Genomic DNA, 24,484 nt, shown 5'->3' on the forward strand with positions numbered 1-24,484 from the left:
AAAGCAGAAAGATATACAAGAGCAGCCTAGGCAGGTTAGGGATCAAATGAAGGTAACTGGGAAAGCATGAATTAAGTTGAACTCATATCTATGCTAACAAAGGGTTTCAAACCCACAAATTTGGTGAGCATCAGTCCTCTCAATAAGAAGAGCGAAGAGAAAAGAACCAACAATAACGCTAGTATATTAGATAAGGAACTATGGTTGAGGATGGTAGTTGTCAATGGTTGGTACGGCTCACGGTGGTTTGGCTTGTACTAATTTTGGATGGTTTTGAGAGGCTGCAGTGGCTGGGTTAAGCACTACAAATAAGATTATAATTAAGTATAGTAAGTTCATTACTTTTAAAGACCCTATTTTACAAATTTCATTCCTTGTCAATACTTCAAATTTTATTAAGAGATATATCCTCACCATTGACTTTTTTTTACAAGTTACGGTCTATGTATTCATGGGGAAGTTAATCACCGATAAAACGATTGGTCATTTATTTAGTCAATAAAGAGAAGCATCATGTTTTTGTGCAACAAAAGTTCTAGTGGCAATGTGCCCGCTTACTAATGAGAAAGCAAAAGAGAACACGCTTTTAACAAAGTTGAGACCTTGTGCAAACTGAGCAATAGATTTAACTGTTGATTCAAGGAGAAATCGTAAGTATGAGAGACTAACCGATTCTAGCAGCCTTCCAAAAGAATCCCCGAAACCTACATGGTAACAGTTAAAATTTTATGAGATCTGAAGATCATATACAAGCTGCAATAACTATTATTAGAGGTTGAAGCAGAAAAGAGAGGACTGGTTATTGATGCATAATTGAACAAGCAAAGCCACAAGAAGAAATACACTAAAGAAACAAAGTATGAGATGTAACTATTTCCTATTCAATGCGACTTGTGTGCATACAGCCATACACAAATGTAACCATCTGTTATTCGGCAGATGCAAGATGAGAGAGTGCTTATAAAATAAACCTTATAGCGAATTTTGGGACAGACAGTAGGAGAATAAAACTTCCTCGTGCTTTCATTTCCTTCCAAAACAAATTCTTATCAGTTAACCCCTTCTCCATTCCATTGCCTTCCAAAACAAACCATTATTCTCCCCCTTCAAAAAGAACCTACATCTACTCACCCCTACTTTTCCCACTATTCTACTTTATCTTATTTTGTTCTCAAACAAAACAAATGCCAAATCTTTAACTGATATCAATTGATTATCATACTGCTGATGCTTCAAATCTATAAGAACCAAATATCTGAAGAAATCCCTACTTAAAAAATATATCAGATTGCTTAACTAACTAAATACCAATTGGTTCGAATCTATAAGAAGTGAATATCTGAAAAAGCCCCACTTAAAAAATACATCAGATTCCTTAACCAACCCAATAATCAATCAATACCAATTTAAACAGGATGCTGCTTTTCATAAGCTATAATCACCATCTTAAACTTAAGAACATCATTACATCAAAATGCATTGGCAAATTTATGTTGTGATAAATGCAAAGTTGGGAGAGGTAAGGAGAATGTACACATACTTTTTTATTTAAATATTAAAAAAACAATACCAACCCAATGTTTTCCCCTACCTCTAGCTTGTTTATTTCGCTCGGTCAACCCTCCTTAGAAGTGCACGTATAGGTCTTCTTCTCCCCACATTACCAAGCCTCCTAATATGACATATATTTTTCCCTAGAATAAACTGTTGTTTTGGTCCCCGTAGTATCACTCTCCCTCTAATTTAGTCCTCGAAGTATAGAAACCTACTAGACAATCCCTAATGTCTGTTTAGGAGGAAGATTTTGGAAGGGAGGGGGAGGACTTGTTTTTATTTTCGAAATTAAGCAAACTATAAAATATTTCTAAGCATGAATGAAGTGTGATTGAAATGTTATATGATCATATATTATGTTACTCTTTTAATTTATTTTAAAATCTCAAATATATATTAAAATATAGATAGACTTAGCCCTCCAAAACCCTCCCCTCTAAAACCTTCCAAAATCCTCCTCCCAAACAAACCCTAAAGTATTCCATCATCCATCTCATTGGTCCCTCCGTTAGTTAAGTGTCATGTTAGCACTTCCCCTCCCCCTTAAGTGGAATCAATTTCGTCCATCTCCTTAAATCCATCAATTAGATCCCTAAACATTCTCAAATTGAAATGATGGACTAAAGAGAGACCAAGAGATTCAACATTTTTCGGTTGAAAAATAAAATAAAGTGGAGAAGATTAACACAGATGTAAATGTAAATAGTAAATAAATACCCAGTTTTGCGTTCGAGGATAGCAGGGAACTGCATCTTGAGGAAAGTGCAAGTAGAAATCACGAGCAGAACAACCGTCAAAAACGAGTGAAAATTAAAAAGAGCAGACTGAAATTCAAATAAGAAAAAACAAAATCATCATAATAAACTAGGAAAGAGCATACCCTACACTACAGTCTAGAACAGAATGATAAGGACGAAATGAATGAAACATTGGCGTTGAAATTGAATACAAGAAAAGAGTACTACCATAACTGATTGTGTGGAATTTACAGTAATGAATCTTGTTGTCTTCGAAAAATAAGATTTGATCTGGCAGGAAATGGAATAATGGGTTTAGGGGTAGCTAGCTTCCTTGTTCTTTGAGGCTCCCACCGCCAATCAATTGCATTTGCCTATTTGATATTGCTTTTGATTAAATTTTAAACCCGTGCCTAAACCTATCAATTTCATGGGTTGAGTTCTCAACATATATTTTAACCGAAATCTCTTTATATTTTTTAAAATATAATTAAATTTTAATACTCATAGTTTCAAAAATAACAAGTTTTCTCGGTATATTGCCGGATTTTTGTTTTTAAATATTTTTATTTTATTTTTGTATTACCTAAATATCACACGTTTGAACAATATGAAGCGATTGTCTTATTTTTTTAATAATTCAATAGGAAGTCGGTTTGCGACCATGGAAAGGAAATTTTTTACAAACTCAATAGCACTATCTATTGTAATTTTTGTTTTCTCATTTCAACAATTATTATTATTTATTTAATAAATTAAAGTTAATTAAATTATTTAAAAAATAAAAAACTAATAATAAAGTAAAATAAAATATATTAATAAATTATGAGTTAATTAAAAAATTTAATTATTATAATTATAATTAAAAATAATTATAATTAAAATAATTAAATTATATTATAAACTTTAAATAAAATACATTAAAATTAAAGAAAAAATATATATCATAATTTAAACAAATAATAATACTAAAAAAATTAAAACTACTTTTATTTTATTTTCTTTATTTCTTCCTTCATTTTTTCCACTTCCATACGGAGCTACACTGAAACGGCATTCTCCCCTTTCCCGCGTTCTGATTTGCGAAATTTTGGGTACGAAAGATTCAAAAGGAACAACAATAAACACTTTCCTCTACATACTTTGAATCTACACTCAGTTTCTATTTCCATGTGTATGAGGTCACACTAACAATGGTTGACTCGAAGCGATGGACGGTGACGTACACAAAACACATCAACCAGAAACGCAAGGTTTACCAAGACGGATTCCTAGTGCTCAACGTTTCCACCAGCAAGGTTTTCTCTCTAAATTACCGCTAAATTTTAAATCAATCGTTTCTTTGAATCGGAAATCGACATTCGTATTATTCAATTTCAAAATTTACCAAGTCGTTATGATACACAATCACTTATTTCTTCCCTCAATCACTGTGTAGTTGGCGCTGTACGATGAATGCGAGAAACTGTTAGAGTGTAGGCTCTTGAAGAACGACGAAGCTGTTACCTCCGGTGAGACTTTGGCGTTCAACGGTCACCTTGTTGATATCGGTAGTCTTGAGGGAGAAAACAAGCCTCAACCTGATTTGAACGTTGATAGAAAACACATGAATGTTTCGAGATTAAAGACTCCTTCTGGTATGAACTCTCTAATAGTCTTTTAGAGCAGAGACACATGACACAATACTGACACGGAGATACTGATAAAAACGTTATTAAATGGAAGTGATTATCATAATTTGAAAATACAGAAGTGATTGAATGTAATAGCATGTATTAGTGTTGATGCTACATAACACACATGCCATATGTACTTATACATGCATCGATATGTGTAATTGTATTCTTTTGCTCGAATTCTAACGATTTCATTTCAAATCCCTAATGGTAATTAACTGCTTGATTTGTGTGGTGACGTAAAAGATGTCAAAATGAATGCAAGGGAGTCTATTGCACGGGCGCGAAAACCTCTCAGTCCGTCACAAAAAATTATCAAAGGTTGACATTGATATCACTACTTTCAGAATTTGACTCCTAAGCTTTGTGAAAACATGTCCGGGCTCTTGAAAGATCCCTGTTGAGTTTCTTTTTTTGAAAGGCAGAATATCCTTGTTATGTGTTTAAGAGTTTAAACTACAACGAATCACGTGCATCTTCAAAGTTCAAAAAGAAGATCAGTATGTCCAAAGTTTCCTTGGAAATGTTTGTGTATTTTTGCTGCTTTTGGTTGTATATAGATGTTTCTTATCAACTAATTCCTTATGCGGTTTTGTGCCATTGCTCTGCAGTGCTACAAGTGGTGATGGCTGACGATAGTTGATTAGCTGTAGCCTGTAGTTACATGTATGATTTGCAGTGCAGTATAGTTGTATAATATTAATTAGTATGGTTGTAAACATTGCAGAATTTAAGAAGAGAGAACTTCTTAAGTATGCGTCACCAAAGATCAGTCAGGAACAACCAAAACCTAGTACAACAGGTTAGTGTTGTGCTGGTTTTACTCTGCTTTGCATACCTTTTAATTTTCATTCTGGTGCAAAAAATTGTAATGCAGCATAGGTTTTACCTTGTTACTCTTTCTCCTAGTTACTCTTTCTTATATTCAAAAGTTGAGTTTCACGGTGAGCCTGACTGTAAATTGTTGGACATGACATGTAAGAAAAATCCTTTTTTTCCAATCTATCTTCTAACTATCCGAAATTTTTCTCTATCCAATTAGAGTGGCAAGTTCTATACACCAATCAACTGACTCAGAAGGCAAAGAAGTACCATGATGGTTTTTTAGGACTTGTTATTTCCGGATCTCGGGGGGCACAGGTTAACTTTCAAACATCTATTTCTTTTATGAAAAGGTCCACATAGGCTCTTCTTTCAGGATATGATTGGTGAGGTCATTTTAATATATACATTGTTAGTCCTTTTTTTTGGTTATCCTTCTTGTATTGTGATTTTGCACGCTTGGTTTAGCTTAAGTATTAGTGAAAATTGATCATCAACCCCCCAAATAAACCTCACAGTATGATTTTGACTATGAACGATTTGGACCCAAAATATGATAATACGAACAGACACTGAATGTCCTTGTAAGTATCCAGATATTAGTTGCGGTCAGGATTCATTAGATTAAGTGCTCAACAAATGGTCTATTCTCCCTTTACCTGTCTATATTTCAGGGCATGCTGTTTGATACATGCTGGAAACCTCTAGATAGGAGTTATTTTTTTTTTGCAAGTTATTTTGAATACAAAAATGCTGATCCAAACAAGTAATATTGTTTAAAGTTGTTTTTATATTTGTTTTTTGCATAAAATTTTATTCTAATCGGCTCTAAATGTTAAAATGTCCTAGATGCAGTCAAGAAAACATGAGGGGCTTCATAAATTGTTATTGTCCCCTCTTTTGTCTACATTTCAGGTTAGGCTGTTTGATGCAAGCAGGAATCTCTTAGATAGCAGGTTCCTTAAGAACGATGACATAATAAAACCTGGTGAATCAATTAGATTTGATACATATTTGGTTGACATTAGTGAGGATCAAGGAAGTCATACACCAGGTTCCAATGTTCAAAACGGCAATTTCACTAATTTAGAGAGAATGGAGAAAATAGACAGACAGAAATCTCTTGACACTGATACCCTTGTAACAGTTGGAAAACGTGGTTAGTTGACAGTTATTGTGATTTGAAAATATGATGTATTTGGCCAGTTGCTTTTAGTTGCATCAGTTCTTTTTCCATTTCTATTTTTATTTACTAGGATGCTTATAGATTTTGTTAGCATTTCATATTTCCAATCAATTCTTAGCTACACAATAACTTTCTTTCTTTTTATTTAGTTCTGTTATTTATAGCTGTTTTAAAATTGAAGGAATAATACGGAAAGATGAAGTGGGAAAAAGTGTAGAATCTGCATGTGCAATTGACTAATATGATTTGGTTAATGAGTTGAATATGATTTACACAATGCATGTAGCTATTCTGTTATTGACGACGTTAGGATCTCAAGTAGAGAAATTGTGCTTTTAATCAAATTAGTACTTATTTTATCACACCAAAACTTATATTTGAATTTTGAACTTTGATCATCTTCCCAATAACCATTAATGGCAACACCATACTAATTGTGCTTCAAATAATAAATTATCCGAGACTTAAAATTTAAACTGATATGCAGCATTCCATGAACATATATATGGTCGACAATTATTTATGGTTTTACCATCAATCAACTGAAACCAATAAGTGAATCAATCAATGGACCGTGTTCATTCTTTTAGTATATGGATTCCTTCCAGCATGTATATGGCCAATTTCTTTTGCTGTTCATTGTTGCATTTGTTTTCTGCTTTGATTGTCTTCAGTTTTTTCATCTTAATTTAATGTTCAACGTCAACTTGTTTATCTTTTTAAATTTCAACGTAGAATGGCAGGTTCTATACACAACACAATTAACTCAAAAAGCAAAAAAGTATCATGATGGCTTCTTACAACTAGAGTTTTGTGGATCTCTTGGCCGGCAGGTTAATTTTTTCACTTAATATAATTTTCTTTGTCCTGTTTGCAATGCCATGTGCCTTTTATCTATCATCTATTTGTTTGATTTTTTGTTTATTTTGATGCTGGTTCCTTGGAAATGAATTATTCAACTTTTTTTAAAGAAACACGCATGTTAGCTTCACATAGTGTTTAATTTATTAGTTATTCGCCCGTTAATGTTCTCTTTTCAGGTCGTATTGTGTGATTTGAGCAAAAGACCTTTAGAGCGCAGGTTTCTAAAGAAAGATGAAGTTATAAGAGCTGGTGAATCAGTATATTTTAATGGACATTTAGTTGATGTTGGAGATCCTGAGGGAAGTGGTCAATCTCCAGCGAAGTTGAGCGAACTAGGGAGTAGTGGTGATAATGTTATTGAGAGGGGACAGCTAAGACATGGACAAAAGAGCTGTCACAAGCTCTATCCATCTGCTGCTAAGGGTTAGTCTTAGTTATTCAGAAGTTTCTTTAAGTCATCGTATATTGTACAGTTCTTTACTTTTGTGCTTGTCATTTGATTGTTTTGAATTTATTATCATCCATTACTTTGCATACCAAGGTCTTAATAAGGTAGCATATATTTTCTGTTGTATTACTCCCTTTGGTCCCATTTATAAGAGAAAATAACAAAAAACATTAACACCAATGTTCTCATTAATTATTTTAACTTTTTTGATTATTTTTACTTATATATCCTTATTGAAAACTGTGAGACATTAAACACCCACTAATAAAATTAAAAAGACAAACATCTTAAATAAGGATATAAAAGTAATTTAAACAATAAATGCATTTTAAAAGTCGTAACTTTTTCTTATTTACATAACAAAAAAATTCTCAAAAAATTATCTTTTGCTCATTTAGTTTTTATGTGTTTTTTTAGCTTCGGTCTTGTCCCTTAAGTAAACTTCTATCTCATCTTCATATTTACCCATTAATGACACCCATCTATCTCAGAAATTGAATGTAAAAGAAATATTTAAAAATAATCATTTAGAAGCAGAGAAGAAATATCTTTCAATATAGACCTTGAAATCAATGAAATTGCAAGAGACAAGGAAGATAAGAATATGGAAATAATTCAGAAAATTCTCAATAACCTGGCTCTAAAAAGGAAAGACTTTATTTGAATAGCATATCATGATTTAATACGACGTAGCAATTTAGTTATTGGTATCATGGGATGAATCACAAATAACGTTAAACTGTGCTATACATGCATGAATCCATGGGATTAATAATTTAGTATCACCAATTTAGATCACACGATTCAACAATTAATTTAGAAAGTGAAATCAAATTACTTTGTTAAACAAAAAGAAACTAAAGACGTGCTATTGGTATTGGGTGCATCCTGGTATTGGTATTGGAATGAGCCGTTGACAGGTTTTGATTTTTCACTCCCATCTGTTTATGGCTACCATCATACCATGCAGGACAACTTCCAAGCAGGCCTTGTCTTCGGCAAGATGCAGGCTTGAACTCTCCATTTGCGAAGATCAAAGAGATAAAATCAAACAAGGCAGTCCCAGTAGTCAAGCCTTTACGTGACGGTTCGTACCTCTGGTCCCAACTCTAATCTTCCTGTTTTCGTTTGCATTACTTCTGTCTGCCCCCTCTGGTAGGAAGCATGTCGGCATTTAGCTGTCAACGGGTTTTACTTTTCACTCATCTATTTATATCTATATCATGCAGGACAACCTCCAAGCCAGCCTTGTCTTCAGCAAGATGCAGGCTTGAACTCTCAATTTGCAGAGATAGAAGTGATAAAATCAAACAAGACACTCCCAATAAGCAAGCCTTTACGTGACGGTTTGTACCTTTGGCCTCAACTCTAATCTTCGTGTTCTCGTTTGCATTTCTTCTTTCTCCCTCCTCTGATAGGAAGCTGTGACATAACATTTATTTTTCAGCAGGCGTTTGGAAGGTTAATATTTTTATGAATACCCGCCGGCCTTAGAATTAAGTTGTTTTGTCATGTCTAATTCAAACTATATTGCTTAAAAAATAGATTGAGTTCCATAATCATATACTAGCATTGACATCTCTAGCTTTACATAATGAGGGAAAATATCAAAATATATAAATTACAAGCTCCTGTTGACAAAGATAAAATTGGATCAGGCTGATCATTCTGCGACAAAGGGACACAGACATGCAATGCCTGTGATATGACATGTGGCTTTTCTTCAACATTGCTGATTTTCAATGTCACTTCGCTATTTGTACACGTGGCTGATTTCTGGTTTTTGTGCAGTCAATCAAATATTGTCCTTTTTACAAGATCCGAAGCCCCGTGATTGTCATGCCACAGGTTAGACAAGTAACCTGGTTAGATGGTAAGCTTTCTCTATGTCATAATAACATGACTATGTTGAATTTCTATAGGAGTCCAATCTCCCAATAAGGTATCTCAAAATGTTATAACGAGGGAATCAACAGAGACTATGAAATACCCCGATATTACATCTACCCAAGGCAAGTCATGAAGGATTTATTGGATTTCTCACTTTTATTTGTGGACAATCTTAGTAGCTGTTCTCGGTTTTGACTTTTGAGATGTTGGTAGCACTTTTAACATTTCGTAATTGGGGTACTGCAGCACTAGGTGGTGGTGGTAGTTCCCAGTTTAGTGAGACTGTCAAAATGACCCTCCAGGTCCACTCTCTCTCCTTGTTTGCATTTTCTCTAGGTGCCATTTCATATCAATGCTTTCTCTTGCGATCAAACGTCATAAGACAAATATTAACTCTTGTTCTTCGAGGATTGATTGAGGTCTTCAAAAAATTAAGTATTAAAATAAAACTTAGACTTTTAAGTTACTTGCTATTTCTTGATTTTTTTAACAAGTGTTTAAGAGTACAATTAGTAGGATTGTAAAGATAATAATGGTATTAGAATGCAGAATGTTGATGTGATTTCTGAGGCAGTAGTTTTACATAGTTGAGGACTTTTCACAGGCATTGTTTGGCACCTGGGGAAAAGACCTTTCCTCGATGAATTTTTTTTGTTTTCTATATACTGGCAAAATCTTCGGTTGTCTTATGTTTATGTGGTTTTGAAATTGTATATGCAGTCATACTCAGACAAAGAAGCTCAGGAAGATATTAGTGAGACAAATTTTGACTTATTAATATCAAGTTCGGGTGGTCATTCTTGCCTCATTTCCCCTGAAGGAGAGAGTGCTGGGGAGTTTTCTGAAAGGGAGACGTTCCCGAGCTTTGACCTTGGAATTTGACGGGTAATGCATCTTAGACAGTCTGATACATTTGTTCTGCAATTTTTCTATATTATAAATGAAAAAGGAAAAGAAAAAAAAGCTAAAGCTTCGAGGTTAATGTAAATGACTATTACTCTACGCATTGGAAATTTTGATTATACAAGGTTATTATCACCTGAATTGAAATTAATCCATAAAAGATTATTATGTTTCATAAAAAGTATTAATTGACTATTACTCTATGCATTGGAGTTATGATATACCTTTTTTTACAATAAAGAATTACGATATATCTAAATCATGATTTGATTGGATATTTGTATCAAATTGTTTCACTCTCATTGTATACAAATTAAATTTATAAAAGAAAAAATAAAAATGTTTTTGATGGACAGTCAATATAAAACTTTTTACACCGGTCAATTACAAATCATTTTTGATATCATTTTTAAGGTAAATATGATATAATTGAAGTCAAACATTTTTAGTAGTCTAATAATTATGATTGATTGACATTCTAAATGTCATTTATAGTGTTAATGCATACAAATTAAATCAAAAGAAATATACAATTTAACATTATCTTTAAACAGTTGTGTTGTGTAAAATAAAAATCTTTATGGTTGTTTAAAATTGTTACCAACTATTCCAGTATGGGACACAAAGATTGAGTACCTTTGATGCTGACATTTGCTTCCTCCGATGTACTCTTATTCCAAGTATTGCGACTTTAACGAAAGGGGATGTATTTGCAAATATATTGATACCAAAGGTGAAGATGATAGTAGAGGTTAAAGATGTATAGAAGATATTAAGTGTATGATATCTAGAGGACTGAGTCTTCTTTATAAGTCTTCAATTTCGGATAAATATAGGTTTTCTTAATTTCTCTTCAGCTTTTTTATGGATAAGCTGTCGGCTAAGACACCATAATCAGTTCTCTTTTGGTTAATCAATTAATCTAGTATCCTTATCCATGATTGTGCGACAAGTTCATACTACATCATTTCCTCTTAGCCGATTAGTTATTATGTTTTACGATCAAGTTTCACTAGATTTAATGTGTATGGATCTATGCTTATAGTTTGGGTTTGGTTAATAGATTTTAGAATTAGGTTGTTTTGACCCACACTGGTACACCAATGTAGATTGATTGAGTTGGTAATGATTCAACTTAAATTACACAAGGACCTATCTTCAAATTTTGTTGTCGATGTGAAGATATGTAAGTAGTTTTGTTAATGTTGTTTGAGTTTTAAGACTTTTTATAACTTTACTTAATCAATAGACCACCTCATCTAAACTTTTATATATATATAATTGTTTTTATTTTTTATCATTAATAAAGATGACAATTAGATCTAGATTCAGTGGGTACTTGCAAAAAAAATTAACAACAGGTAGGATAAAAATTCACATAATGGATATGGGCATGAACACGAGTAATTATCCTTAAAATTAAGCGGGTATGGATGTGGCTACGAGTACTATAGTACCCACTTCGCACCTGCACTTATATAAATATATTATTTATTTATTATATTAATGTTTAGTTTAATTAATTGTTTTCTTTTATGTTTTAATATCATTGGATCATTATAATATTTATAATTGAAAGTTTGCAAACTTTTTAAAAATTTGATTATGATGGATAGGTAAATAATTGTGATTTTATAATTAATAGTTATGTCTTATTAATCGTGACTTTATAAGTATACTTGCAACTTTATATCAATTGTTTTTACATATCTCGAATAATATTATTATGGATATTTTAATATGTATATAATGAGTGTTCATTTGAAATGTTTTGAATTAAAAAAATATTTTGGTTTATAATACTTTATGATTGGATTTAAGATATTTGGATAATTTTTAAATTTAATTACAACAATATCATTTATTTATCAATTTTTTTAGTTAAAGTGTGGGTAATGAGTATGAGTACGGACATTTAGATTCTCATGTGGTAAGGGTACGAGTATTAAAGTTGATACTTAAGAGGATACGAGCATGAATATAAGTATTTTTTTTAAATCCAGGTACGGAGACGAATACTATAGTACTCTACCCATTGTCATCTCTATTTATTAACCCTAAACATTTAAGAAGTGAAACAAGTGGGTTTGAAAGTTTAATATATTTTTTGAAAAATAGTTTTTTTGCTTAGTTTTTGAAAACTTCTTTTCTTACTTTAAAACTTTTTAAAAAAGAAAAATAAACTTTTGTATCTACTAAAAATTCATATACATAGTTACGATATTTAAAATTTGAACTCGAGATATAATATTTAACCTATCAACATTGATATTTTAAAAAATTTTAATATTATATATTTTATTTATTTAATAAAGTCTTAATATTAGGTCGAGTAGTCAGTTGATGATGTGGTGTGATGATTTTGTTCCTAATAAAATAAAATAAATTAAACAAAATGTTTTATATCATATTTAAATCTAAAACTTGACGGCTTACGGTGATATTTAGTCTTTACAATATCTTTTTAAGAAAAATGAAAAGAAAATGAGTGTGAATTTTAAAGTGCGCTGAGTTGGCCTTATCTACCTGACTCTACCTTGTTTCCTTCTTTATTTCGGTGACACTATCTATCTATCTATCAAAACACGAGCATCAATGGCATCCACTTCACTCATTTCAATTCCCCTTTCATCTTCTTCTTCTTCTCTTTACGCCCCTCACTCTCCTGCATTCTTTTGCACCCTCAGACATCAATTTCATCAATACAGGAACCTCAATTCTGCCTTTTCAGTTAATGCACAAACCCTAGACTTCACCGGTTCATTCTTTGAAGGTGGAATTGGTTCCGGCGATGACCCGATTACTCCCGGAACCGGGTTTGCCGCTGTTGAGGAAAAAGAGGAACCGCAATGCCCACCCGGACTCAGACAGTACGAAACCATGGCGGTTTTGAGGCCTGATATGTCTGAGGATGAACGACTTGCATTCACCCAGAAGTATGAGGAGGTTTATTTCTTATCCTCTTTACTTCTTTCTCATACTCGCTCTTTATTCTGTTCCTATTTATTTATCATTTTTAAAGTTTAATGCAACATGGACTATTGTTTTTTCAATTATACACTTCACTATTTATTGCGGAGAAAAAAAAAAGTGAAATGATATAATAAATTTTATGTAAATTAACAAAATTTAGAAACTATTAAGAAAGACCGGGTGATTAATAAGCTGGATAGAGACATGTTATATGATAGAATATTATGGTGTTGTTTGATCGATGTAGTCGACCTTACTTAGTGAGATAAGACTTAGTTGTTGTTGTTCTTGATATGTATACATAAGATGTGTTAAGTTAATTAAATTGAACTTATATGTGTTCTAGCTAGACTTACAATTATTCTTTCTGTTCCCTTGATAGTTGATACTGCTTAATTTGAATGTAAAGTTAACTGTTCTATGATGAGTTTGAAGCTTGATGAGTAGGTTGTTTCTATGTGTGTGTTATACTGGTATTAGAGGTGACATGATTTGTTAGAAATGTACGATACAAAATTCGAATCACATGCATTGATATGATTCAGAAAAGTAGCAATTCATATCATGCTGAATTACAAATGGCTTCATGAATCATGTGATACACCTGTGAATCAGTGCAATTATGTATCACCAGTGTAAATCACATGATTATTTATTTGTCTATTTGCTTTTTTTTTTTCTGCAATTCTCATCAAAGAAATCGAAAAGTCGGAGAAGCTTACGTTGATAGGTGAAAGAAACAAAAGGAAGACCGAATGCACTGCATTTAATTATTATAGGTTTCTTATTTACACTATGCAGTATGCGCACTGTTTGGTTAATTTTTTGCTTTGTCTTCATTCTTTCAAAACAGACACTTCACTTGATTACGCTGTGCGACATTATTTGGCTAGCCTTATTTGACCAAGTCATGCTCTGTTTTGTTCTTATGAAACATAATCACTTTAATGTGCTTCCTACGGAAAAGAAGGGAAGACCGATGTTATGTCCATAAAAGACGTGGAGTGCAAGCTCTAGGGATGAACTACCATTTTATCAAGAACAAGAATCGTGATTTTTTTTTACTTGTGTGTTTGAGTTCTTATTCATTTGCTATTTATTAGTGGATCGTAAGACTCCGTTGTGACTTATCATTTTGTTCTGTGAGACTTTTGGTTAAGTTTTTTTGTCTATTCCTTAGCCTAAAATTACTACACTGATCACCAAACTTCATCTATATGTTATATTTCAAGCTGTTGTACATAATTTCTTTGAATCTGAAGATTTGGGTACGTTTTATAATTCAAAAGTTAAGCTTGCTTGACAATTCACGATTGCAATTGTTAAGGAATCTGAGCTGTGGTAGTCTCATTACTTTTTAAGTTATATTATTTGAGTTTTTACTTGGCTCAAAATGCATTATGGTCTGGTGTGCTGATGAATTTGGTGTGTTTTTGAATTATGTGAACTAAATTTTTACACCATTCTATTATCATTGGGGAAAAAACTCAACGCATGATTTTCCATTGTGCAGCTTCTTGTTGCTGGAGGTGGCATGTATATTGAGGTTTTTAACAGAGGAGTTATTCCACTAGCATATAGCATCAAGAAGAAAAACAAAGAAGGGGAAAGCAACACTTATATGGACGGCATCTACCTCCTATTCACCTACTTCACGAAGCCCGAGTCCATTACCGCCCTTGAGGCAACACTATTGGCGGATGATAATGTTGTCCGATCAACGAGCGTCAAAATCAGGAAAAGGAAATATTAGTTTATTTTGGCAACTCAAGTAGCTCTGAAAAAGGATGGATAGAAAAAAGAATGTAACATTCATCATTTATTATTGTGGTATGCTTTTTTTCTTTTCATATGGATTCAAGTATTTTTGTAACATGGTTGTATTAAATTAAAAGAGAGTTGTAGGTGCTATTTCTACCAGTCTGCAAAGTTATATTATGCCTAGTGCAAAGTGCTATATATTGCCATTAAGGTCCAAATTTGTTATCCGGCTGTTTACAGCTTAAATTTGTAAAATTTTCATATTTATAGGTAGAAGTCATTTTGTCATCTTAAATCATATTTAATTTTTTTTGAAAAGGATCTTAAATCATATTAGGAAAAAAAGTTACAATGGTGTTGATAAATTGGAGAATAATATACTTAATTTCATTAATTGTGCTGAAAAATACACATTCACTTAACGTTATCAGAAAAATATCAGATAATGCATTAAACGGCCTGTAACTTTATCTTGCAAGCAATAGGAGATATATATAGACAGAATAATGCATGTTGATTGCAACGCCGAATAAGAATGCTCTGCCTCTTAGTAGTTTGCATGGTCATATTTATTCCACACAAACATAGAAAAAACCAAAGAGCTATTAAAAAAAAAAAGCCAAAGAAACCAAATTCTCTTAAAATAGCAAACAACCATTCCACCCACCAATATATGATGACAAGTTATGTCCTTGTTTAGCATTTTCATCTTTATCCGTCTAATCTTATCTTTCTGATAATGATAAATATACATCTTGTTTTTGTATATGGTAATTTATATGGTAGGAGGAATGACTTTACTACAAAGTAATGTTTAAAGATTACATGAAATTCTAATGTAAAATCAATTTTATAAAATTAATTAATTCAAAATAAATTATTGTCGTAAAAGATTAAATATAACATTCAAATTTATTTTTCAAATCACTTTTACATAAATGTATCAAAATATAAATTATTTTGCATTCAATTTATATTAAACATAATTAATTTATAAAATTAATTAATTCAAAATAAATTATTGTCGTAAAAGATCAAACATAATCAAACCAAACCAAAGAAGTGACATTTAATTTCAGTCACTGTTATAAAAAAAAAGTTAACTACTTTTGGCTCATTTATTACTAATATCCATAATATATATTAAATTTTAATAACTGTTATAAATAAGAATAGCTACTTCTAACTCATTTAATTTTAATATTTATAATATACATTTACTTTAATAAAAATATTTAATATTGGTAGATGAAAATTTGACATTCAAAAAAATAATTTAACAAATTTAAATTATGTTTTACATAAAATTTTAAAAATTAATTAGAATTAAATAATTTTTTAAAAATCGTGAAAGTAATTAATTTTTGTGTGACTAAACTAGTTTTCTCGCAACTCTAGTTTTTCAACCATGGGCCACACAGTAGTATATGCCCACATTCCTCCTCGTTTATTTATTTATTTTAAAAATTTACAACCAAGTTATACGTAATCCTTGAATATCACAATAGGGTGAGTAGTATGGACAATAATCGTGATCCACTAACAAATGTGCCATTCTTTATTGAAGTTATGAATGGAGTTGTTTAGGTAGTTATGCAATTAAAAGGAAATTAATTGCAAAGAACAACTCACAGATTTGTTTATAATTTCTTTCTTCAGCTTTCTTATTTAAATAAAAAAAACTTCATAATCTCTTTCCGAATTAAATTTAGTATTTAATACACCCATATATATTCAATTTTATTTAATTGGATGAAGTTTGTTTTTTCCAAGAAACAATTACGGTACTCCACTTGTACCAACTTTCCATGGCATACTTTTTTATTTTTAGAAAGTGTTGATAAAATGTGGTTGCATAATTAGGGTGTGTCAATATAAATTTCTTCATTAAATGATAATTTGAAAAAAAGGTGAAGATGGAGGCACGTGCAGTGTCTAGCTATAAATGTGGTATCTTTCACTTGAAATGCAATTTACGAGTGAGTGAGGTTATTTTGGTCAGAACAAATAACTATTTATGTAACATATATGTGTGTGTAAAAGGAGAAAGGTAGTTATAAATCCTATTGTATAGGTTGGTGTTTGAAGAGAGAAAGAAGATGGCATGCATTGGCATTGGCATTGGTATTGCAGTTACATGCCCTTTGGTGAGAAAGAAAGTGTCAAGAAAGAGTAATGAAGGGGTGAGATTGGTGGAAAGAAGAGTAATAAAGAGCATGAGTAATCCAATAAAAGTAGCTCCTAAAAGAGAGAAAGATCCAAAAAAGAGAATAGTAATAACAGGAATGGGTGTTGTGTCGGTATTTGGAAATGAAATAGATACATTTTACAACAAACTTCTAGAAGGAGAAAGTGGAATAAACTTTATAGATAGGTTTGATGTGTCAACATTCCCAGTACGTTTTGCTGGACAGATAAGGAATTTCAGTTCAGAAGGTTACATTGATGAGAAGAATGGGAAGATGAACCTAGATGATTGTTGGAGGTATTATTTAGTAGCAGGTAAGAAGGCACTTGAAGATGCAAAACTTGGAAGTGAAGTCCTTGAAAAGATGGACAAAACAAGAATAGGAGTTCTAGTGGGATCAGGAATGGGAGGTACATCCTCAATGAGCAAAGCTGTAGAAGCACTAATAGAAAAGGGTCATAAAAAAATAACAGAATATTTCATACCATTTTTCCTACCAAACATGGGTTCAGCATTGTTGGCTATGGAGAGAGGGTTAATGGGACCAAATTATTCAATATCAAGTGCATGTGCATCAGCAAATTATTGCTTTCATGCAGCTTCAAATCACATTAGAAGAGGTGAAACAGATATTATGGTTGTTGGTGGTACTGAATCAATAATACCTGCTACTGTTGGTGGATTTATTGCTTGCAGGGCTTTGTCTCAAAGGAATCAAAATCCCAAAATGGCTTCAAGACCATGGGACATACATCGTGATGGTTTTGTCATGGGTGAAGGCTCTGGTGTTCTGGTTCGTACAATCTTTTTTTTTAAATTTATTAATTTGTTTCCATATATTACATGTACACAACTACCATTTTTTACCCGTTGAATTCCAAAATAAAAACATAATTTTTCATTAAGCTATTGACAAATGAGGTGATCATTTATTTTATCAAATTATTCTTTTAGAGTGTATTTGGATGGAATAATTTAAAATTCTAAAGAAATTAAAATTTTAGGTAATTCAAATGTTTCAATTGAATTTTTTTAATTTTTAAATATGGTTGTTTGGATAAAGAAATTTTTCCTTAAAATTATAGGCTTTTTATAAATTTCAAAATTTTGGGATAAAACTAAAATTTTGGAAAAGTTGAGGAATTTGCAAATTTTTAGGAAATAATTTTCAAAATTTTAAATAAAATTAGGGGTCAATTTACAATATATATATATAAAGATTAAATATATAATTTTTGTAATATATAAAATCAAAATTGTAAATTTAAAAGGAAAAAAGAAATTATTTCATGATTTATATATTATAAGGTTTCGTCTAGCCTGCACCTATGTAGTATTCGCCCAAGATGGACCATGAGTTTGTAACCTTTACATTTATCTTATCCTAACCATCATAACATATACTCTCCATTGTAATTCTTTCTTCTCTCACATATGACCTTCTTCCTGATCAGCCATGACTAAAACAGTAAATTAAGCCCCAAAGTACAAAGTCACTTTTAACAAATTCTCCATTAAACCCTTAATATTTCGTATTGAAATAATGTCGATTTATTATTTTTATGAACTTAATTGAGGGATTTATAGATTTAATATTTTGTTGATTTAAAATTTTCTGTTTTAAATTTTTTTTAAATTTTTTTTTTAAATCTAAAACATTTTTTTCTAAGAAAAATATAAAATATTGTTTCTCAGATAAAATCAAAAAGTTTTTAAATTTATTTTTTATCAAAAAATTTTGTAAAAAAAATTGTAAAATATTTTTTTGAAAAAGTGGACTCATATGCCCTACTTAGCCAACAAAATTTTAAGTATTTTTTAGCTTTGAGACTTTCTTTATCGAGACTTTAATAACTATGAAATTTTTGGCCTCTTAAATATATAGACTGAGGTCAATAATTAATTAATAGACTTGTGAAATTGACGGCTACTCCCGAATCCATCTGCTCCACTCCCCACCATCCCTCGGATCTTATTTTCATCACTACTAAATATTTGTACAGCCATTTGAAATAAAAATCTGTAAAGAAAAATTCAATTTATTTTGTGCTTTTTTTTTTCTCTTCGGATTTTTTTAGATTGATAGCTCCAAATTTAGAGCTTTAACTTCTGACTCTGCCTTTTTGTTTGTTGGATAGAATTCATCCCTCTTCTCTTCCAGGTCTGAACCAACCATATTTACATGCGAACAAAACAACTACAATTTTATGAAGATTTTTCAGACCTATCATGCAATCGCCTATGACATAGCAAAAATCCATTAACAATGAACACTTCCAACATGATTGTCATTTTGTAGACCAAAAATGGAATCTATGTTGAAAATGTCTCAAATTGGAAGTGTGGCACATAACAATTATTTGTGTATTTTTGAAATATAATGTGTTAAAAAAAAGTAATCGTGTACAAATAATATTACTCAAAAAGACTTTGTTGAGACAAAAAGTTTAATATTTAAATGACTATGCAGTTTGCCTTATTCTTTGAATTATTTTATTTTCACCTTCCAACTTGATCTTGCATCACTGAGAGAAGATAATGGAGAGCTTGGAGAGTGCAACAAAGAGGGGAGCCAAAATAATTGCTGAATATTTGGGTGGTGCCATAACATGTGATGCTCATCACATGACTGATCCAAGATCTGATGGATTTGGAGTTGCATCTTGCATAAGGAATAGTTTAGCTGATGCTGGAGTTTCCCCTGAAGAGGTAACAAACAGAGGATAGACAACTACTAAGTAATATCAAATACTCCATTCAATATATATAAATTTTGTTCACATAATTTTCTTTTATATTTAAAATTGGACCAAAATTCTCATATTGATGAATCATAATTAATTTGCTAATTTTCTAAACTAAAAAGGTGAACTATTTGAATGCTCACGCCACATCAACACTAGCCGGTGACTTAGCTGAGATTTGTGCAATCAAAAAGGTTTTTAAGGATACATCAGAATTGAAAATGAATGCCACTAAGGTAAGAAATGTTTTAAATATTTCAGAACCACAACATGATCCATTTGTTGAAATTTAAATTTAAATCATAATGTTTTCTTCATTTTTTTCAGTCAATGACTGGTCATGGTCTTGGAGCTGCTGGTGCTTTAGAAGCAATAGTGACCATAAAAGCAATAACAACTGGCTGGTTGCATCCAACCATTAACCAAGATGTATTATTGTTTTGTCCTCAAAATTCATATTATTAATCAAATATTGTTTCATCTTCTTGAGTCTCACAATGTTTTTTTCTTTTCTTTTTCCACAGAATTTGGAGGAGGAAGTTACAATTGATACCGTCCCGGGTGTTAAGAAGAAGCATGAAGTTAACGTTGGTATGTACTCCATCCATCCGATCTAAAATAAAAATAAAAATACATGAAAAAGAAAATAATAAATCAATATATTTGATTCAAATTTTGGACTAAGTACATAAATTTGATTAATTACTTTTTATGTATATTTTGAGACAGAGTGTTATCTTGAATTGGAGTGAATAATATTTTAAAAAATGAAAAATGCTAACAAAAGTCATAAAGATATTTGTTTATTAGTTAAGAATCTAAATATATAAATTTTATATTAAAAATATGTTGAAAATTGTTTCAAATTTTTGAAGAGTTTAATTTATATACACTTTCAATATTAAAAATATTACACAATCGACAAATCATAAATAATTATGTAGATGATTTTATAAATAATTATGATAAAATTAAACATTATTAGTAATATAATAATTATGATTGATTGTCCATATAAATTATTTTTAGACCGATTAATTCATATAAATGAAATTTATATTTTTCAATATAAACTTTCAATTTATAGCATGTGTTTCTGATTTTTATTGTTCTTTTTTTCTGCAGCTATCTCTAACTCATTTGGATTTGGTGGACACAATTCAGTAGTTGTCTTCGCCCCATTCATGCCCTAAGTGGAATTCAAGATCAAGCTGGTTCTTTTTTCACATTACTAGATCCAATTAATGATTTTGTGACACTTGCTCATATGGAATATGTAAGGAATTAGAAACATGCTATTTTTTCGGTAATACTTCCTCCCTGCTTAACATAAATAAAATAAAAAACAAACGAAGAACACAAATACCAAGTACCTTATTAACATTACAAAGTTGAAACATTATTTAAAATATATCCCTAATATTAAATGTTTTATATCCATTGAGTTAATTTAATGTATAAATATATTCATTATTTTACATTAAATAGATGTATAACAAGAATTTTGGCAAATGTTTTTATAAGCAGAATTTTGGAAATTAATGTAACTTGAAACAAGTTTCGTTTTCTTATATTTCCTTTGTTCCTTTTAATAAACTTTTATTGAGTTTTTTCATATATATTAAGAAAAGTACCAGTAAATATGTACTTATGTTTTGTGTGTTAATTTTACTAAATTGTCTATTGTTGAATAGATGTTTTTAATATTAACTTTTTATATTTTAAGATAAGTTAATAGTACTAATATGAATAAATTTTAAAAAATAATAATAAATGCATTAGTAATTTATATATAGACAATTTTTTCTCTCAACGTGTGCAAATAGTTATAGATGGATGGAGTAATAAAGGACAACAAAACACAAGAAGATTTTTCTTACTACTAATAAAGAGTAGATGTAGTAGTTTGGAAGACTTTCCCCTTAATTAATGTGCTCTTAAGGAGACAACTTCACTCTACCAATTGCTTTCCTAAATTTAGACCTCACAAGAAAAAAAGGAAGTGAACCAAGTTCAAGACTTCAAAATATTCAACAACAACAACAATAAATTAATTTCTGGTTGTTTATTCAATACGGGTTTACTATTTTTGAAGTTTATTTGTCTCGTTAAGCCCAATTGATCAGTCCCTCCCTTAAATTCAAAAGGCATGGCTGGCTTATTTATTGCGGGTTGTTTATTTAGAGTAAAGATCCATCGGAAATAATCTATTGGATTCAACTGTTTTTTTTTTTATAAGCAATTGGATTCAAATGTGATTTGGTTAATTTCACATAGATTATGAATGTTATGTTGATATTTGATATTGTTCAGATTGTTATAATGTTTGGTACTTAATTTTGGATTATGTGTATGATTATATGTTTGATGATGAATGATGATGAACGGTGATAAACATTGTTTATAGTGTTCGGTTTTTGATTTAATCTGCATTTTGTTCTATTTTTCGATATAATGATTGATTGAATATTTTAAGTTAAGATATAATTAACAATTGAAATAATTTAGAATTTGTTTGATTGTGTTTTATTTTTAGTTTTTGAAAATTATTTTATAAATAAATTTTAGAAAATTGTTTTTAATAAAAAATTTTAAAAAAATTGTTTGAGAACTCTTTAAAATAGTTTTTGACTAAAGAGTTAAAAAAACTGAAAAATAAAAAGTAAAATATTATTTTTGTGTTTCACTTTTTTAATTTTAAAAAGTATAACATTAAAAATAATTTTACAAAACAGTTTTTAAAATAAGTAATTCAAACAAATTTTTAAATATTAAAATACTAAAATATAGTTTTTGAGATTAAAATCAAATAAACCCTTAGTAGTCTATTACGAAGATATCTAAAAGCGTAAAACGTCAAAGAATTAATAACTTTTTAGATATAACTAATTAATAAATTAAGATAGTAGCCAAGACAGAAAAATTATAATTGAAATAAGATAATCAATTAAGAAATAGTTAATAATCGATTAAGAAAATAACGAGAACCAAAAATAACCAACTTATAGATTAATCGCTTTTTAAAATTTATGATTAATCGATTAGATTAAGCAAAAATGATAAATTATAAACAATTAATTAGTAATAAGATGATACACATTGAAGGATAGGTCAATAAGGTATAACTAAGTAAAGTTCAATAGTAAGGATTAATAATGTAGATATTGCTTCATCGATTGATGATTAACGTTAATTAGTTTATTATAATTAAAATAAAAAATATCTGATTAGTAAATAATTTATTTGTTGTAATTTTAAATTATTTATAAATAAATAACATTTTAAATAAAATAATATTTTAAAATAAATAATTTTATTTATTATAATTTAAAATAATTAAAATAGATAAACAAATAAATAAAATTATTAAATAGATATATTTTAAATTACTATTTTTAAAATATGTTAAACATTAATTAATAAATTATATTTTAATTAAAAATATTAAATTAATTAAACCATTAATTTTATTAAATATTTAACTAACTTAACAGATATAAACCGTAAAGTATTGAATATAGTTAATTATTTCAAACGGAGTATAATGAAAAACATATATAAAATACTTGATGTCTAAATATAGGTTCATCGAATATGCCATAAAAGGACATGCTGCTGGTCACGGACCACATGTCACACACTCAAACTCTCCCTATTTACATATACTTCCGTGTTCAACTTCCATACTTTTATTTTTTTAATATATTATCTTTTGAAAAAAAAATAATTTAAAATATTTCACTTTGGAAATATTGATTTTTTTTTTCTCAACTCAATTCTAAGATGCAATTATGTATTTTTTAATAAATAAAAATATATTAGATTAATAGATAAAAAATAAAAATTAATTTATATTAATGAAATTTAATAAAATATATTAAATGAGAAAAAATGGATCAACTTTTAATTAATTATAATAATATATTTAATTTTTTATTTAATATATTTAATTTTATTGGTTTGAATTTCAGCAAAGTTTCTCATAATGATGTAAACTGATTACTACAAAATAATCGATGATCATATAATGGTTGAAAAAATAATATATTCATTCATATTTATTTGCATTTTTTAATTATATATCTTTTTTATACTTTTTATATTTACTTTAATATATTTTTTAAATATCAATTTTATTAGACATCATTGAATTTCAATACTGTAATATTTGTATGATTAACGTTTATATCCGTCGTGTATCATATGTCTACTCAATCCCACAAGACCAAATCATAACTTAAATTGAATAAATATCTTCATGATCGTTAATTAAAATTTCATTTTTTTTTTTCATTTGATGCATTTTATTATATTTTATTAATATAAATTAGTTTTTATTTTATTGTCGTATTTTATGTATTAATTTAATATATTTTGCATTTGTTAAAACAATAAGATGTAACTCTTACAGAAGAAAAAAAAATCTTTTACATTATTGTCTTCCAACCTCTTAAAATTCTGAAACATATGATATTTTCATATATTAAATTTAAAATTGAGTATTTCTACTTGTATTAATTTCAAATTGAGTATTTTTAAAAGAGGATACATGGGACAACAAAATCCTCATATCTTAGCAATTAAGGAATTGTAGGTTTTTTTTTTATCAACTAAGTTTAGGTTCTTTTGATAAAAAATAGTTCACAACTGTTAATATTTTATAATAAAATATAATTAAAAATAGTATTTATAAATTTAATATATTTAAATAAAAAATTATATTGTAAAAAATAATTAA

The 24,484-nt window shown here is 29.6% G+C and overlaps 4 protein-coding genes and 1 long non-coding RNA gene across 9 annotated transcripts in view; 3 read left to right on the plus strand and 2 right to left on the minus strand.

The window, feature by feature from the left end:
- The window catches only part of LOC101488775 (uncharacterized), a 4,760-nt gene extending 2,050 nt beyond the window's left edge, over positions 1 to 2,710 (minus strand). The window contains exons 1-3 of the mRNA XM_004503533.4: positions 2,520 to 2,710; positions 2,272 to 2,378; positions 670 to 704 (exon numbers count right to left, since the gene is read on the minus strand). Coding sequence (XP_004503590.1) covers positions 670 to 704; positions 2,272 to 2,378; positions 2,520 to 2,522 — 145 coding nt within the window. The 5' untranslated portion in view covers positions 2,523 to 2,710. The remainder of the gene's footprint in view (positions 1 to 669; positions 705 to 2,271; positions 2,379 to 2,519) is intronic.
- Positions 2,711 to 3,303: 593 nt separating this feature from the next.
- LOC101489105 (uncharacterized) lies at positions 3,304 to 11,014 on the plus strand. Of its 5 annotated transcripts, none has more exons than XR_012163587.1 (15): positions 3,304 to 3,589; positions 3,730 to 3,928; positions 4,214 to 4,288; positions 4,695 to 4,769; positions 5,010 to 5,107; positions 5,705 to 5,948; positions 6,711 to 6,808; positions 7,016 to 7,262; positions 8,258 to 8,374; positions 8,517 to 8,633; positions 9,079 to 9,135; positions 9,210 to 9,299; positions 9,424 to 9,513; positions 9,898 to 10,062; positions 10,694 to 11,014. XR_012163587.1 is itself a non-coding variant. In XM_004503535.4 (15 exons), exons 1-14 carry the CDS (start codon positions 3,485 to 3,487, stop codon positions 10,057 to 10,059), a joined length of 1,740 nt encoding a protein of 579 aa, XP_004503592.1. In that variant the 5' UTR covers positions 3,304 to 3,484; the 3' UTR covers positions 10,060 to 10,062; positions 10,694 to 11,014. The 5 variants fall into 5 exon arrangements, 4 of the variants coding, with proteins under 4 accessions (XP_004503592.1, XP_073226213.1, XP_073226211.1 ...); XM_004503535.4 differs by having other exon boundaries at positions 9,424 to 9,479; XM_073370112.1 differs by lacking the exon at positions 10,694 to 11,014 and having other exon boundaries at positions 9,898 to 10,264.
- Positions 7,923 to 10,857, minus strand: LOC113787053 (uncharacterized). The gene is made up of 2 exons (XR_003473270.2): positions 10,717 to 10,857; positions 7,923 to 8,709 (listed from the first exon to the last, which is right to left on the minus strand). It is a non-coding gene; the product is annotated as an uncharacterized lncRNA (long non-coding RNA).
- A 1,546-nt stretch (positions 11,015 to 12,560) lies between the features above and the next one.
- On the plus strand, positions 12,561 to 14,964 carry LOC101489849 (small ribosomal subunit protein bS6c). Its single transcript, XM_004503537.4, has 2 exons — positions 12,561 to 13,026; positions 14,567 to 14,964. Exons 1-2 carry the CDS (start codon positions 12,676 to 12,678, stop codon positions 14,804 to 14,806), a joined length of 591 nt encoding a protein of 196 aa, XP_004503594.1. The 5' UTR covers positions 12,561 to 12,675; the 3' UTR covers positions 14,807 to 14,964.
- A 1,836-nt stretch (positions 14,965 to 16,800) lies between these two features.
- LOC101490506 (3-oxoacyl-[acyl-carrier-protein] synthase I, chloroplastic-like) lies at positions 16,801 to 21,056 on the plus strand. The gene is made up of 6 exons (XM_004503539.4): positions 16,801 to 17,795; positions 19,538 to 19,711; positions 19,869 to 19,982; positions 20,074 to 20,175; positions 20,271 to 20,337; positions 20,872 to 21,056. Exons 1-6 carry the CDS (start codon positions 16,914 to 16,916, stop codon positions 20,937 to 20,939), a joined length of 1,407 nt encoding a protein of 468 aa, XP_004503596.1. The 5' UTR covers positions 16,801 to 16,913; the 3' UTR covers positions 20,940 to 21,056.
- Positions 21,057 to 24,484: the final 3,428 nt, after the last annotated feature.

The sequence above is a fragment of the Cicer arietinum genome, chromosome 6 (assembly GCF_000331145.2).
Source record: "Cicer arietinum cultivar CDC Frontier isolate Library 1 chromosome 6, Cicar.CDCFrontier_v2.0, whole genome shotgun sequence".
Lineage (NCBI taxonomy): Eukaryota > Viridiplantae > Streptophyta > Magnoliopsida > Fabales > Fabaceae > Cicer > Cicer arietinum.